The sequence below is a fragment of the Gadus macrocephalus genome, chromosome 21 (genome assembly GCF_031168955.1).
Source record: "Gadus macrocephalus chromosome 21, ASM3116895v1".
Classification (NCBI taxonomy): Eukaryota; Metazoa; Chordata; class Actinopteri; order Gadiformes; family Gadidae; genus Gadus; species Gadus macrocephalus.
The window spans coordinates 19,049,740-19,066,527 of NC_082402.1; the positions used below are offsets into that span (position 1 = coordinate 19,049,740).

The 16,788-nt window shown below is 45.0% G+C and overlaps 1 protein-coding gene across 1 annotated transcript; it reads right to left on the reverse strand.

Annotated features, from left to right (window-relative positions):
• Window positions 1-242: 242 nt before the first annotated feature.
• On the reverse strand, window positions 243-1,373 carry LOC132449994 (uncharacterized). Its single transcript, XM_060041945.1, has one exon. It carries the CDS (start codon window positions 1,071-1,073, stop codon window positions 291-293), a length of 783 nt encoding a protein of 260 aa, XP_059897928.1. The 5' UTR covers window positions 1,074-1,373; the 3' UTR covers window positions 243-290.
• Between the last annotated feature and the right edge of the window lie 15,415 nt (window positions 1,374-16,788).

Here is a 16,788-nt window from a genome sequence, read left to right on the forward strand (position 1 = left end):
TATAATTTGGAAGTGGAATTATGTTATATTAATATTAGCATATTAATAATTATTCAGTACACTTGTAGAAAGACGATAGGGATTCTTGAAAGCTGGCTCGGGTCATCTGTGAAAAAACAAAACCAAATCATTATCAATCATTATTACATTTACTTTTAAAACTTAACCTTGAGCAAATGTACAATGTTTACGCAGGTATAGGAAGGTGCAGGCGTAGTTGGAATATGCTTATTTTCTTAAGATATAGGTAGCTCTTAAAAGAGCTGTTTGGTTGAAGAGCCTTTGTGTTGCTAGGCTCTTGGCTGCCATGGCACTGCACCCTCCTCGTTGAAGAACGCACAGTAGGCCTCCCGCATCTGGATGGTCAGTCTGGTGGCGTTGTTGGAGCCCATCCTGGGTGCATCACGCAGGGCTTCTGGATCAGTCGATGGCTCGATGTTCGGTTCCACCCCGCGTCTTCTCCCCTGCAGCTTCTTCCTCTCAAGAAAGTTGTGCAGCACACAGGTGGCCCTCACACACACCTCAGCTACCTCAGGACTGGTGCCAATCCCGCGCCGGTACATGCGCCACCTAGATGCCAAGATCCCAAAGGCACATTCCACTACCAGACGAGCCCGGCTGAGGCGGTAGTTGAACACTCGCTTCTCCTGAGTGTGATGTTGTCCAGGGAATGGCCGCAGCAGGTGGGTCATGAGTGGGAACGCCTCATCCCCCACAAACATGTGAGGAAGTGGCCCCCGCTGCTCTGCGCCGGAGATGACACAGTCGGGAGGGAGGTCAAGGGTGCCATCGCGAAGAGCTTCCCCAAACGCGGAGTTACGGAGGGAGCCGCTGTCACTCGTCCTGCCGTAGCCTCCAACATCCACAACCCGGAACAGGTAGTCGGCGTCCACTATGGCGAGGAGGACCAGGGAGAAGGTGCCCTTGTAATTGTGATACAAGGAGCCAGAGTTAACTGGAGCTTGTATCACAACATGCTTCCCATCAATCGCTCCGATGCAGTTGGGGAAGTTCCAGCGCCACTCAAACTGCTCGGCCATGGTGCTCCAGTCCGCCCTCGTGGGAACAGACATCTCCTCCTCCTCCACCAAAGCAGTCCAGATGGCACTGGCTACCTCCTGCACTATCCTACACACTGACGAAGTGCCCACACGATAGCTGAAGCCAATCGTGTGAAAGGAATCGCCAGTGGCAAGATACCTAACAAAGAAAGCATTAAAGAATATACTTCAAATATACTTTAAAATAGACAGGGCATGAGTCATGACAGCTTAGTTATATTTATTATTCATACATGGTTGCATGCATACCATGTTCATAGAAAGGCTTTATGATGGAACACATTTATCTGAAACACTTCATTGATACATAAATAATCCCATGTGACATCCACAACTAATATGACTAGATTGTTTACAGATAGCTCTACCACATAACCTCAGATTTACCAGGAACACTCTGCACACTACTATGGCTATAGATTGGTAGATGTCTTCCCTAATTAGGACATTTTATGCAAACAACACCGTGGATGGAAATGGGCACCTTTTCTATAGCCTAGCAGTATGTGCACACCAATGAGCTGTATGGAAACGCTAGTTGTGTGATCATTAAAAAAAAAAGTATCCTTACCGTAGGCAAATGAGTCGCTCGGCAGGGCCAATTGCAGAACGAAACCGTGTGTCTGCCACGGTAATGAGAGGACCCACCTTGCCAAGCAACTCGTCGAAGTGGTCCGGAGGCATCCGAAAATATTGATGGAATAGGAGAGCATCCAGACGCAACTCCTGCACAAGTGTGTGATACTCCCCTCTCTGGTTGCGTGTCCAGAGAACGGGGTGAACCCACCAACGCCGATGCACTTGCTTTCCACGTCGGTGGACCAAAGCACCAGCAACCTGAACAAACACCCTCCTTGCTACAACGGGATCCATCTTGCAATGACAACCCAACAAGCAGGAAGAAGCGGGAAGAACCCGGCTTTGTTGTTGTTAGCGGGAAGCGATTTGATTGGCTAAATATTGATTGTTTGATTGTTGCAAATATTTGGCCTGTTAAGCCCTTTGAGACTGTAATGGTGATTAAGGGCTATACAAATAAAATTGAATTGAATTGAATTGGCTGACGGATGCCTCTGCAAAGACTACTCCCCCATCCGTCAGCCACGCCTTCCCACGTCCGTTGACTGACAGTGCAGTGGGCATGTAGGGTAAGTTCCAGCAGTGCACTTCACCAAGCCAGACTGTTGCTGTGGGCCTGAACGGTCCCAAGAGGTGAATTTATGAAACGCACGTTATACAAGGACTAATACTTTTCCCGTAAAGAAGTCAAACGGTGAGTGAAAAACAAATAAAATTTTTATCTTTAGTAGTGTGTGGGCCTATATGTGTGGTTTACTGTGTTCACAGTGGGCTTTTACCCTAAATAATTCCGCTGGTATTGATTTAGTCAAACTTATACCTCATACCGTATACTTAGTAGTGTGTGTGTGTGTGTGTGTGTGTGTGTGTGTGTGTGTGTGTGTGTGTTCATGCCCGTGTTGAGAATTAGACCTACGCTCTCTGTCCATGGGGCTGAAACACCCTGTCGAAATGAAGTGAAGCGTTGTCACTTTGCTCTCCAATATTCATTGGAACGTGATATATAGGCCTATGTTGTATTTTGGAGAGAGAGTGAGAGAGAGCGAGGTATAAAACTCTTTATATGTAGGCCTATTCGGCATATTGAACCGTCGGCCTAATGTGCCTCCTTTTTGAAAAGTCGGAGAAACTGACCTTCGGACCAATGGGTTCCGTTTTCGGAACATTGAACCGTCGGCATAGTGGCATGTCGATCTAATGGGAAATATTTCGGAACAATGAGGTGTCGGAATTACGGGCAGGCCCCGGGCATGTGCAGGACCGAACCGGGCTGCCTGTATGTCCACTGTTACTGTGCGTTCACACCAAAAGCTCTATTAGACATGAGCGATAAAGAGATTGGAGCGATAAAATGCTTGAGCGATAGCTTTAAATCTGTTAAGCTGTAAATGAGAGTTGAAAACAGCTCAACTCTATGCAAATGTGCTGGTAGCGTTTCGGCTGTAAATGACCGCCAGCCAATCGGAATATAGATGTCTCTCGTCCACGTGGGTGGTCCGAGTAAACATCCGCGAGAAAACGCAAGAGCGATATGAGCTGTAAATATTTTGGACAGGGTTGTATTTTGAGCTATTTGGCGATTTTGCATCTTTTACAGCTTTTGGTGTGATCGTACAGTTGAGGGGAAAAACGGTCTGTCTAGTTACTGGACCAGATGAAATGAGACGGAGAGGTTATAAAGTCTGTCGGCACGAGGACCTTGGATTTATTAAGTAAAGTGGCAACGGTTATACAGAGTCATAAAGCGTGAGAGATCGAATATGTCTAAGTCCCTAATCAGCGCTGATGGTTCGTCCGGAGCTTCGCCTCCGTGGAAGGTCTGCTTCAGAAGAAGATCAAGAGTCCCCGTGTGATACAGTTTTATGCTGTATCCTCCTCTGGATGAGGTGTGCAGTGTTGTTTTTGGCAGGCATTTTAGATTTAGTTTTAGTCTTAGTCTTTTTGACGAAATGCTTCTTAGTTTTAGTCCCATTTTAGTCATTTCTATCTTTGAAAGTTTTAGTCTAGTTTTAGTCTGACGAAAACTCAAAAGGTTTTAGTCTAGTTTTAGTCCGACGAAAACTCGTCCACCAGCCTCTCTCTGTAGTGTATGAGTGTGTGTGTGCCGTGTGCGTGCAGGCGCAGCTGCGCGCGAGCACACGAGCCAGTGTTGCGGGGGGGGGGGGGGGGGGGGGTGGAAGGGTCTCACGTGACGCGTTTTATCCAATCAGGTTGCTTGGATGCTCCCATTGAAACCCATTCTATTCTACGTGAACCACCTACATGTAAGCCGCTAGAAGCAGTTAAAATTGGAGCGGACTAGAGCGGACTGGAGCGGAGTCAAATCCCCGCTCCGGCCTTTGAATTTAAAACCGCTCTGCGCTCCAACCCGCTCCAACGTATTTCTTCCGCTCCGCTCCACCACCCGCTCCACGCTCCGCTCCGCTCACATGCTCTCACTAACAATTTAGTCTCGTCTAGTTCTCGTCTGACGAAAATGTCTAAATTTTTCGTCACATTTTAGTCTTTATATGGCTTTGGTGACGTTCGTCTTAGTCTCGTTTTCGTCATGGAAAAAAGGGGTCTGACGACGTCATTTTCGTTTTCGTCTTACCTGACGAAAACAACACTGGAGGTGTGTGCGTTTGAGATGTGTGTGGTTCTGTGTGTTTTCGCTGGACCTTGGCTCCCAGGCCCTGGTCCATGCCTCCTAACGGGGGAGAGCTCCTCGTGTCTCCGGTGTGATAAATTAAAACGGGGGAGTGCCCCCCGAAGTGTCTCCTGTGTGATAATTTAATGTGGCTCTCCCGTTCTTGAGGATGACTGGTGCATTGTCTGAGTGTCTACCATTTGCCTGGGAAATGGGGCCTTCGGCTCTGGCCTTGACCTGACTATATTATCATGTTTGTGTTATGTGTTCGTTGGGTTTAGAGCAAGAGTCGACTATATATTAATGTGCCTGCCATGTGATGTGCTCATCAGGTTATTTTTCCCAACACAGTTACACTGCGCATGGACAGTAAAAAGTAGATGAGACGGTAGAGGGTTCAGAAACCAATAAATGAAAATAGGCTATTTTTTCACCCCAAAAATTTGAAAACCATGAAAGTTAAAAAATCCCCCCAAAAAAAGAATCAGGTTCCCAGCGCCCCCCTAGGTTGTGCGAACGCCCCCGCTGAGAAACAATGATCTAGACTTAAACAACTAAATTGTAGATGTGAAACTATTTTTTGGAGACTATAATATAAACTGGTTGCACAAATGCAGCAATTTTTTATTCAAAGTATAATTTTCCGCAAATGATCAAAGGAACAACGAGACTAACTTATTGCAGCATTCTTCGAAGAAAATAGTCCAATCCCGGATTGCTTTTAACTGACTTTATTTGTTAAAGTAGGCATGTTTCGGTATGGTAACTATGAATCTTAAAGGTTGGGTATGGAATTCTCTTTTTTGGCAATTTTTGCAAAATTACTTGAAATCCTTATCATAACCCACTTACAGCCACTGAGTTAGAAGTACTGACATGACAATTAAACAAGTCAATCATCTGTGGAACGGGCAGGGCTCGAAAAACTCCAGCCAATGATTTCCAGAGCCACCGAGTTGCATTGGACAGTAAGTACGTCAATCAAACGGTCGTACTGCACTCCCCCTCCCCCGCGCATGATTGCGCGTCCAGGTACTTGGAATGGGTGGAGTCAGAGTCAGCGTTGAAGGAGAGGGGGTAGGACCATTTGAGTTGTGTATTTTCAAAATCTGCTGGCGTTTCGCAAATCCCATACCCAACCTTTAAGGAAGGGAATTGTATCTAACGCGTGGAGAGGAAAATACTGTGATCTACTTTAAGCCCCCGGGCTTAGGCCCGGTGGCTCTCTGCCGTCTACCTATTGATCTCTGGCCTCTTCACTTCGAATCAACCGCTAGTGGACGTCAAGTGGGCGTGGCCTATGTAGTGGGCGTGGCCGGGGTGACGTAATGGCTTCGGCTTCACTTATCTAAAGGTGCTGCCTTCTGTGGATGGAGCAGCCTTCAATAAGGTCTTGCTCCCCTTGTGGCTATGTATAGTATTTACGGCTTATATGTTTGGTCCTGCTTCCTAGTGGTTAAGTGAGGGTAATACAGCTTGTGTGTTTGAATCTGCTTCCTAGAGGCAATGTGGAGGCAGCTCATGTTCTTAAAATACGTAACAAACTTAAGTCAGCCAAATCCTCATTGACTTGGTCTTAACAAATAGAATTGAGAGAGTGACCAAGACATACTATCACAGGCCTGTCCGACTACAATATGGTTCTAATAGTTAGAAAACTAACCAAAAATACAGAAATACACTAAGGATATTCACCAACCAATGAAGAGGGATCTTGTACATAAACAGTCATTGGTAACCAGAAATAATTCAGACACACTTATTTTCAAAGGTTTAAGAAATAAGGTAACAAAGGAGTTGCGTATGGCAAAAACCTGTTACTTTATGCAACTAATTGCTGACTCAAAAGGGGAAAGCAATGATGATACAGAGATCTCTCTACTTCTTTTCATATTAAAGATTTATATGAAAGTGTAGGGAAAAACGGTCTGTCCAGTTACTGGACCAGATGAAATGAGACGGAGAGATAATAAAGTCTGTCGGCACGAGGACCTTGGATTTATTAAGTAAAGTGGCAACGGTTATACAGAGTCATAAAGCGTGAGAAATCGAATATGTCTAAGTCCCTAATCAGCGCTGATGGTTCGTCCAGAGCTTCGCCTCCGTGGAAGGTCTGCTGCAGAAGAAGGTGATTAGTTCCTGTGTGATACACTCTTATGCTGTATCCTCCTCTCGATGAGGTGTGTGCGTTTGAGATGTGTATGGTTCTGTGTGTTTTTGCTTGACCTTGCCTCCCAGGCCTTAGTGTATGCCTGTGTATCTTCTTGTGTTCTTCCTAACGGGGGAGAGCTTCACAGAGTCTCCTGTTTGTGACTCTCCCGTTCTTGAGGATGACTGGTGCATTGTCTGAGTGTACAACATCTGCCTGGCTGAGAAATGGGGCCTTCGGCTCCAGCCTTGACCTGACTATATATTATGTGTGTGTTATGTGCAGGGCCGGCGCTGGCCGTTTCGGAGCCCCAGGCGACTCGAAATCAACTTGCGCCCTGGACAGGTTTTGCGAGCGGGGGGGGGGGGGGGGGGGTGCTACGCTGACGGTTTCGGGCCGCCCTGACAATTGCTCCCGCGCCCCCTCGCTTCTCCGTTCGCGTCGTATATTTTAATTGATATATTTTTTAATTAAGGGCGCCACCAGAGGGCGCCCCCAACGCATTTGTCGCCCTAGGCTGTCGCCTAGCTCGCCTATGCCGATCGCCGGCCCTGGTTATGTGTTAAAAGTTGACTATATTGTAATGTGACTGCCATGTGGTGTGCTCTTCAAGCGTTAAAAGTTGACTATATTGTAATGTGACTGCCGTGTGATGTGCTCTTCAGGCTAGGGTAGGAGTTAGCTATATTTATAATGTACATGTGATGTACTCAGCAGGTTATTTTGCCCAACAAAAGCGAGATTGGTAAAGTTATAATGGAGTTATGGCGATCTAAGGCTAAGGATTATTTTGGATAGGATTCTTAAATTATTAAACACAGTTCTGTTGTTCAAGTGCCAGTGACTCATGTTGTCAACTGCTCCATCAGAAGTAATGAATTTCCTCAGCCCTGGAAAAAGGCAATTATAACTCCCATTCACAAGTCTGGTTCAGCGGACCTGGGGCCTGTACTACGAAGCTCGATTAGAGGGTTAGCGAGGTATGTTGAGCTGAAAGCCTGGGTTAGCTGTACCACGAAAGTCCATCTCTTTAAGCGTCGCTGTATCACCATGGTGACTTATGCTCGAAACCAAACCTGGTCAGGAGCAGCTTTTCAGCTTAGTCTACCCGGAGATCGGCTACTTAAATCGGCGTGCGCAGCTTCCTCGCCCCTCCTCCGACAATGGCGTCACCATTGTTGGGTGTTCAGGTGGACCTCTGCCCACTTATCATGCAGGCGTCTCTCTGGAGAGACAGAACCGATCCCCTGGCATTGTCTGACAATATTCTTTAGAGATACAGATTCTCATCAGAGGGTATTCGTTATTTGATCGTCCTTGTTGGACCGTATGTAGGTAATGCTACACAAAGAAGCTGTGCACTTACTGTTGCGCAGTGTGTCTGTGTTTCAAGTTCAAAGGTGGCCCCACGTTCAACGTACATTAACCTTGGATAGTCAAGTGCCCTGTTGTCCATTATCCCTTACATAACCGCTATGTCAGTGACACAATTAGGCCTAGGCATTTAGGCCTAGGCCCAGTCGTATTAATTTGGGTTTTTTATTTGCTACAGGTAATCAACATGAGATTAAAGGTTGGAGCCTAGGCCATTGCAAATCATAGGCTAGATTCACCTGAAATTATTCAAATGGATGCTTACAACTTACCAAATTGAATAATATTTATTTTTTTATTTTTGACTTGGCCCCATGTGCGTAGGAGCGACCACATCTATGGGGGTAAAAGGCATGATGATAGCTACATGATATTCTTTAGACAATATGCAGAATCTTTTCACTTACGAATTAACACGTCAGCTATTTTTTGCCAGCACTCTAGTCATATTATGGGCAACCGTGTTCCCCTTGGCTGTGATTTGAACTTTGAATTCCTCGTAGGAGTTCATAATGATACACTGCTCTCCTTGGGTGAAATACACCGCTCTCGCTCGATTCATTTTTCATAAGGGTGAGTCAAATGACGCGATAAACGCCCCTTTTGTGTGAACGCGCATTGAACCTAAAGTGGAAAACCTGGTTCAACTAATTTAATCTAAAGTGAGGGTTGTGGTACCATTTAACTCAGATTGCGAGTTGCGTCTGTCGAGCCAGGCTTTCCCAAAAAAGCCTGGGTATGTTCAGAGAGGTTCGTGGTATACCCCCCAGGTCTCAAATTTTAAGCCAATTTCTATCTTACATGCACTCTCAAAAGTTTTTGAGAAAACTGTTGCTAAACAACTTGTTGATTACTTATAAAAATAAAACTCTAGATGAGGGGAATGTAGTGGTGGCCACCCCTGTTTGGACACCCCTGCCTTAGCCCATAAGGCGAAGCCTAGACGGCATAACCTACAATGCATGAAATAGAACGATTGTAGGCGTAGCTGTCTAGCTTCCCACCTGCTGTACCCTCCAAATGCTGAAAGAATAGCGTGGAGGATGGGCTGTGATATGCGCCGCCTTATATACACGGTGCCGTGGGAAATGTGGGCGGTGCCCACGTTGATTGGTGCAGTTGAAATGTTCAGTGCGCGCATGCACGCGCCCGGGACAAGCCCATATGGCTAAGCCTAGACGGCTACGCCTACAATCATAGAACAATATCGTGAGCTTAAGCCCGGTTCTCTCCGCGGTTACCTATAGTCTCTGTCCTCTCCACTTCAAATCACGCGCTACTGCCCGTGAAGTGGGCGTGTCCTATGTGACGTAATGGCTCCGCCCCTGTCTAAAGGTGCTGCCATCTGAGTAGTTACTGCAGCTTAAGTGTTCGATCCTGCTTCCTAGTGGCTATGTGAGGGTAATGCAGCTTGTGTGTTCGATCCTGCTTCCTAATGGCTATGTGGGAGCAGCTTATGTACTTAAAATACGTAACAATATCATAACTATCGTTCGATCCTGTTCCCATGTGGCTATGTGGAGGTAATGCAACTCGTGTGTTCGATCTTGCTCCCATGTGGCTATGTGGGGGTTATGCAGCTTGTGTGTTCGATCCTGCTTCCTAGTGGCTATGTGGAGATAATGCAGCTTATGTATTCGATCCTACTTCCTAGTGGGTCTTTGAGCAGCAGCAGAGAGAGAGGTCATGTTTCCCGAAGCTCCGCTAGGCATTGGAAAAAACTACTTAATTCATCGTTCAGATCTACTTTATCTTATTTTATTTCATGATCATAATACCTAACAGTATATAGTTTGTTTCCGTCGTCCTCAATCGCTCGATTCAACAATACATTTTGGCACTTTTTACTCCCGGATCAAACCGCAGAAAAAGCCTTGGACTTTCCTATCGCCAACATGCCTCTGTATTCGGATATCTCAGGCACGGAGACTGGGAAATGCACAGACTGCACCAAACTGCAACAGACATTGGCTTTATTTGAAACGAGACTAGCAGCATTAGAAAAATGCAAAGGACTCCAACAGGATACAGTGACGATGGGTGAGTTTGCTGAGCCCACTCAGATACAGCAAGATGATCAAAGTTACACTGTATCCTTCCCGAAGCTGGACAAGAGAGAGACAGTTCCAGCTGCGTCTCACTGGCACAGAGTCGGCGCTAAGCCAAAACAACAAGCCAAAGTGAATCAACAAGTTCACTCAACGGCAAATGCTAAGCTACCCAAAGCTAAAGTTACATGTATCAGCCGGATTAGCCCGTCACTGAAATTAACCCTGCCACTGTGGTAGAAATTAATGAGTATATTCTATGGTAAACCATGATTAGTATAAAGTCTTTTATCTTTAATGGTGGAAGACACATGATGCCTGCAGAGCCTAGGGTTCAGAACAGATGGTGGAACACAGGAATGTGCAAGAAGCTGCGGGGTCAAGCCATGTTGACCTCAGCCTTTCAGCCTTGGGTCATCTTGGCTAACGGGGTTAATCCATGCTGACCTCAGACCGGGGCTTTGTTGATAACATGCTGAGACGAAGATTGACTGGGCGGAAACCTCCATTGGGACAAAGGAAACCTCCATTGTGACAAAGGAATTCTTGTATTTTTGTGTGTATAAAGAGAAGCTGGAATCGATGTTCGAGCAGTGACTCTATAGACCTACTCAGGCTGTTATCGTTGTTGTTTTTCTTCACGATAAAGTCTTTTTTCAATTCTTGCTCCGGACCCCTCGATTTCTTTTTCTCTCTCTCTCTTAAGTGTTTTAAATCTCGGTTTATCTTCGACACCACTGAAGAACCGGTTCCTGCCACTTTCAAGAGTCCACGAATGCACCCCTGAGCCCCGAGATGCGTCCGGACGGACAGTGCGGACAGAGACGGAACAACCAGTCGCCACGGAGGCGGGCTGCGCATGTGTCTGCCACCGTCCAACAAGGGCCCATCTCAGAGAAAGCAGATGAACCAGACACTCTGATTATAGGAGACTCAACTATCAAGGATATAACCGGTAAGAAGATCAAAACATGCTTCTTCCCATATGGAATGGTTAGTGATATCAACCATAAACTAGCCAAAATCATATTGGAAAACCCCAAAATCTCACCGATTATTGTGCATGCAGGATTTAATGATATTCAAAGAGAACAGTCAGAACTTCTGAAGAGGGATTACACTGATCTATTGGGTACACTGGACAAAATACACATCAAGTCATTCATCAGTGGACAGTCTACTTGCACTGAATACATGGCTTTCCAGAGTCTGCAATGAAAGAGGAAGGGGCTTTATTGACAATTTCAACTTATTCTGGGGGCGCAAATATCTTTTCAGAGCAGATGGCCTACACCCAAACAGGTTAGGCTCAAAACTGTTGCGGGACAATCTTCTTTTCTCGCTTTCCCACAAATCTCCATGGTCTGACGCACAGGCCACAATCAGAGCACAGGTTGAGAAGAAGCGAGACTACAGCCTTCCCCACACATCTACTCTGCCACTATCTGACACACAGATAGCAGACAGCCCACAGACCTTGCCATGGTCTGACGCACAGGCCACAATCAGAGCACAGGTTGAGAAGAAGACATGTATCAGCCGGATTAGCCCGTCACTGAAATTAACCCTGCCACTGAAGAACCGGTTCCTGCCACTTCAAGAGTCCACGAACGCGCCTGCCACCCATGCACCCCTGATTTTCCAGCCGAATATAAGAGACTGGAATATGTTGGCAGCAAACTTATATCTGTGTCATTGATAGCATCGCCATGTCATGGCGACAGGCTGATAACACCCAAGAGGATGGCGCCCCAGCCCCCCCCCCCTGTACTGATAGTAGTCCTGAGTATTACTGAGACAAAAAAGGGTTCAGCCGTAGACACAGTATAAAGGAAGTTTCACATAATCTGCTGAACCCAAGGTTGCCTACGTCAAAGCAGGGCAACTTTCGCATTCATGCTGTAACCACTAAGAGGGTAAACAAAGGGAAACTTAGACACACTGCTAACCTCACAAATCTCATATCTATTGCCTCCAAACCAAAAACAACCTTAAAGCCTATCAACAACACCATTAGGATGGCTCTACTTAATGTGAGGTCTCTTAATAACAAATCATTTTTAGTTAATAATTTTATTACCACTTCTAAACTGGATTTTATGTTTTTAACTGAAACATGGCTGGAACAAATTAACAGTGCAACCGTTCTGATAGAGACAGCTCCTCCCAACTATAACTTTTTTGATGCATGTAGATCTGGAAAAAGAGGTGGAGGGGTTGCTGCTATATTTAAAAATGTATTTCAGGGGAAACAGATGTTATTTGGTGATTTTCCTTCATTCGAATACCTTAGTGCTGTATTGAAATGCTCCCCCAGAGTTCTCCTATTAATTATTTACAGGCCACCCACATATTCTGCAAATTTTTTCGATGACTTCACATAATTATTGTCTAGCATCTCCACAGAATTTGACTGTCTAGTTATAACTGGTGACTTCAATTTTCATACTGATGATTTGAATGACAAGTGTGCAAAAAAACTTTTTGCCATTTTGGACACATTTGAACTGTCTCAACATGTGAAAGAGGCTACTCATTGTAAGGGGCACACTCTAGACCTGGTTATCACAAAGGGCCTCAATGTTTCTGATCTCTCTGTGACTGATCCTTCCTTGTCTGACCACTTTTGTGTTTTCTTTAACATATCTTTTATTCCCGACATACAGACAAAATCAAACACTGTCAAAAAACGGTATATCAATGAAGATTCTAATGTATGTTCTGCTGATGATCTTGTAGAAAACTTTAATTTGAAAATTTTGAAAGTCATAGATGTCATTGCACCTTATAAGGTTAAAACGATTTCTGGAAAGCAAAAGGCACCCTGCTTCTGTAACAGCACAGAAAAAGGAATGCAGGAAGGTTGAACGCATCTGGCATAAAACAAAACTTCATATTCACCATGATATCTATAAAGAGAGCCTCCGTGCCTACAATTTAGACTTAAAAAATGCTAGAGAAACATTTTTCTCCAATATCATTAAAACCAACACTAATAATGCAAAAACCCTATTTGCAACTGTTGACAGACTGACCAACCCCCCAACAGAAATTCCACCTGATCTCCATTCCACGCAGAAATGCAATGAGTTTGCAGCTTTTTATATTGATAAAATTGAAGGTATCAGACGTGCCATCAATATCTCCACTTCAAACAAAAATGTTGGACTACCACCCTGTTCAGGCAAAAATTACGTGGCAAGGATGGCATGCTTCAATGTTATTGTCGTGGAAATATCAATCATAACTATAAATATACAATCACATACAAATTATATTAACCTTGTTTATATAATTATTACATTAGAAGGAACCGTATACATTCTCCCTGTAACTTAAAACAAATCCCTTCCTCTCTTAACTGAGAGAGGTTAAGTTAATTCGTATTCAAGTTCCCACTGGAGCCAGTAAGTCTGGTTTTGTGACCAGGCCAATCGACTGACTTCTTTGTTGTGTAAACTGTTTACAGCCATGTCTTACAAACCTGCAGACATGTCCAATATCCACCCATTGTATCACAAATTGACTTGGCCTTAGGTCACTCCCACTCCCTACCCACAATGGAAACGTTCCCTATAATAATACTTTCCCATGATCATGCCTTAAGATTAAATCAAATATTTCGCTGTCCGACGTGTCCGTGAGAGAACTTTCTCTTCATCAGTTATAGACTCTCAAAATCTTGTGGAAACTGTGACACAACTAAAGCCATCCACCTGTTGCCTTGATACTATACCTACCAACCTCTTTAAAGGTCCCATGACATGAAAATCTCACTTTATGAGGTTTTCTAACATAAATATGAGTTCCCCTAGCCTGCCTATGGTCCCCCAATGGCTAAAACTTGCGTTTGGTGTAAAACGAGCACTAGCTGTTCTGCTCGCCTTTGAAAAAACGGAGGCTCAAGTGCGCTGATTTGGAATGTCTGTATTCATGACCTCATCAGGAATCTCAGCTCCTCCCCTTACTCTGCCTTGCCCGCCCAGAGACGTTGGCCCGCCAATGAGACTCGACCGTGCGAGCGCCACGTGTGTGTGTGTGTGTGTGTGTGTGTGTGTGTGTGTGTGTGTGTGAATACACACACTGTAACGCAAGTGTTTCTTGTCGGTTCTTTGACGTGTCTTGTATTTCCACAACGAGACTGTTGTGGGGGTTATCTGAGCCATGGTTGAGAAGGAATTGGGGGAAAGGAACTTTGGCTTTGACTGGCTGAAGTACATGAACTGCGACATGCCGCCGGTTGCCGCGAGGCACCATTGCCCGGCAGCAGGCAGCCGGCAGCAGGCAGCGCCCGGTTCAGTCGACTTCAGGTTGATGTGAAAGTGGAAGAACCAGAGACGTCGCAGAACCCGACAAAGTCGTTTGTGATTCATAATATCGTCTGGAGGCGCACACAGCTTTTGGCCCTGATATGTATTAAATGATATAGATTTCTATGTATTATATGATATTATTTAGATATAGAGCTCCAGGACTGTAACGCAAGTGTTGTACACTTCCTTATTATTTGGATAACCGTTCTGCTTTTGGCATTATGGCGCATAACACGTCGGACTCTCGTCTCTGGTATTTCTACAACGAGACTCGTATTGGGGGTTATCTCAGCCATGGTTGAGAAGGAATTGGGGGAAAGGAACTTTGGCTTTGACTGGCTGAAGTACATGAACTGCGTCATGCCGCCGGTTGCCGCGAGGCACCATCGCCCGGCAGCGGGCAGCCGGCAGCAGGCAGCGCGCGGTTCAGTCGACTTCAGGTTGATGTGAAAGTGGAAGAACCAGAGACGTCGCAGAACCCGACAAAGTAGTTTGTGATTCATTATATCGTCTGGAGGCGCACACAGCTTTTGGCCGTGATAAAATGTATTAAATGATATAGATTTCTATGTATTATATGATATTATTTAGATATAGAGCTCCAGGACTTTAACGCAAGTGTTGTACCTTGTTATTTGGATAACCGTTCTGTCGGACTCTCGTCTCTGGTATTTCTACAACGAGACTCGTATTGGGGGTTATCTCAGCCAAGGTTGAGAATGAATTGGGGGGAAGGAACTTTGGCTTTGACTCCCTCAAGAACATGAACCACGACATGGAGGAGAAAGGGATTGTTGGCGGCGAATGTCTCCAGCTTGAGACCCGCTGAGGGACCACGGAGGTGCCTAAGCGCTGCCCGGAAACGATCCCTTTCTCCTCCTTGTCGCGGTTCAGTCTACTTCACATTGATGAGGACGTTGAAGAACCAGGAACGTCAGAGAACCCAACGCGGTCGTTTGAGATTCATAATATCGGCTCACACAGCTTTTGGCCGTTATAATATATATTATATGATATAGATATCTATGTAGGCTATATGATAATATTTAGATATAGAGCTCCAGGACTCCCGTGTGTTCTAGAATATTTACAGAACACGGCTAAAGGCTGTGTGCGCCTCGCCATTGCGATACATCCACTGTAAACAGAGCGCATGGTACCGTCGCTGCAAGCTGCTCAGGGCCACACCCCCACCCTCCTCCTTGACCCGCCTCGCTCCTCCTCATTTGCATTATAGCTACAGACACCAAAACAGCGCATTTGGGGGAAGCTCAATGTGCGACTGGCTCGGAGTGGCTGTACCTCTGCACCACGGCTGAATTTCGGGAACGTCTTTGAATACTGTGTTAGTTGCCCACTAATACCTTTATTAAAGAATACATAAAATAGCATGTCATGGGACCTTTAAGAATGTTTTCGACTGCCTAGCAGTAGACATATTGCAGATAGTTAACAACTCTCTCCAGTCAGGCAATTTCCCAAAAGCTTTGAAAACTGCAGTTATTAAACCCCTTTTAAAAAAGCGGAGCCTAGATGCCTCTATTATTAACAACTACAGACCAATATCAAATCTACCCTTCATAAGTAAAATCATTGAGAAAGTTGTCCTCCAGCAACTAAATCACTTCCTGGCATCAACTGGTTGCTATGACACCTTCCAATCAGGATTTCGACCCCTGCACAGCACTGAGACCGCCCTTATTAAAGTTGTAAACGACATCCGTCTTAACACAGACTCTGGCAAAACCTCAATACTAATGCTACTTGACCTCAGTGCTGCATTCGACACTGTAGACCATACATTACTTCTGGAAAGGTTAGAAAACTGGGTGGGGCTTTCAGGCACTGTCTTAAATTGGTTCAGGTCCTACCTACAAAATAGGAACTACTTTGTTTCCATTGGCGACTTTGTATCAGAATCAACCAACGTGACATGTGCAGTCCCACAAGGTTCGATCTTAGGACCCTCTTTATTCAACATCTACATGCTCCCACTAGGGCAAATCATGCAAAATAACATTATTGACCATCATTGCTATGCTGATGACACGCAAATCTATGTATCGCTATCACCAAATGACTATCGGCCCATAGATCTGCTGTGCCAGTGCATTGAGCAAGTGAAGGAATGGATGTGCCGAAATTTCCGTCAACTAAATGAGCACAAAACAGAGATAATTGTATTTTGGTTCTAAAACGGAAAGGCTTAAAGTAACCCAACACCTTCACTCTCTGTCCCTGAAAACCTCAATCAAAGCCAGAAATCTAGGGGTTATCATGGATTCAGATTTACATTTCGACAGTCACATCAAATCAGTTACAAAATCTGCATATTATCACCTTAAAAATAAAAGACTTAGAGGGCTCATGTCCACCGAGGACTTACAAAAACGTGTACATGCCTTTATCACTAGTAAGCTTGATTACTGCAATGGTCTCCTTACAGGTCTCCCAAAACAAACTCTGAGGAAGCTTCAGCTTGTTCAGAATGTTGCTGCTAGAGTTCTAACAAAGTCCAAAAAATTTGATCATATTACACCAATTCTGAAATCGTTACATTGGCTTCCTGTAGGTCAGAGAATTGATTTTAAAATCATGTTGCTTACATATGAATCCCTACATGGTTTAGGCCCAA

What these genes read in the sequence shown, in the direction of transcription:
- LOC132449994 (XM_060041945.1), bottom strand. Translation starts at nt 1,073, where the DNA reads ATGTCTGTTCCCACGAGGGCGGACTGGAGCACCATGGCCGAGCAGTTT.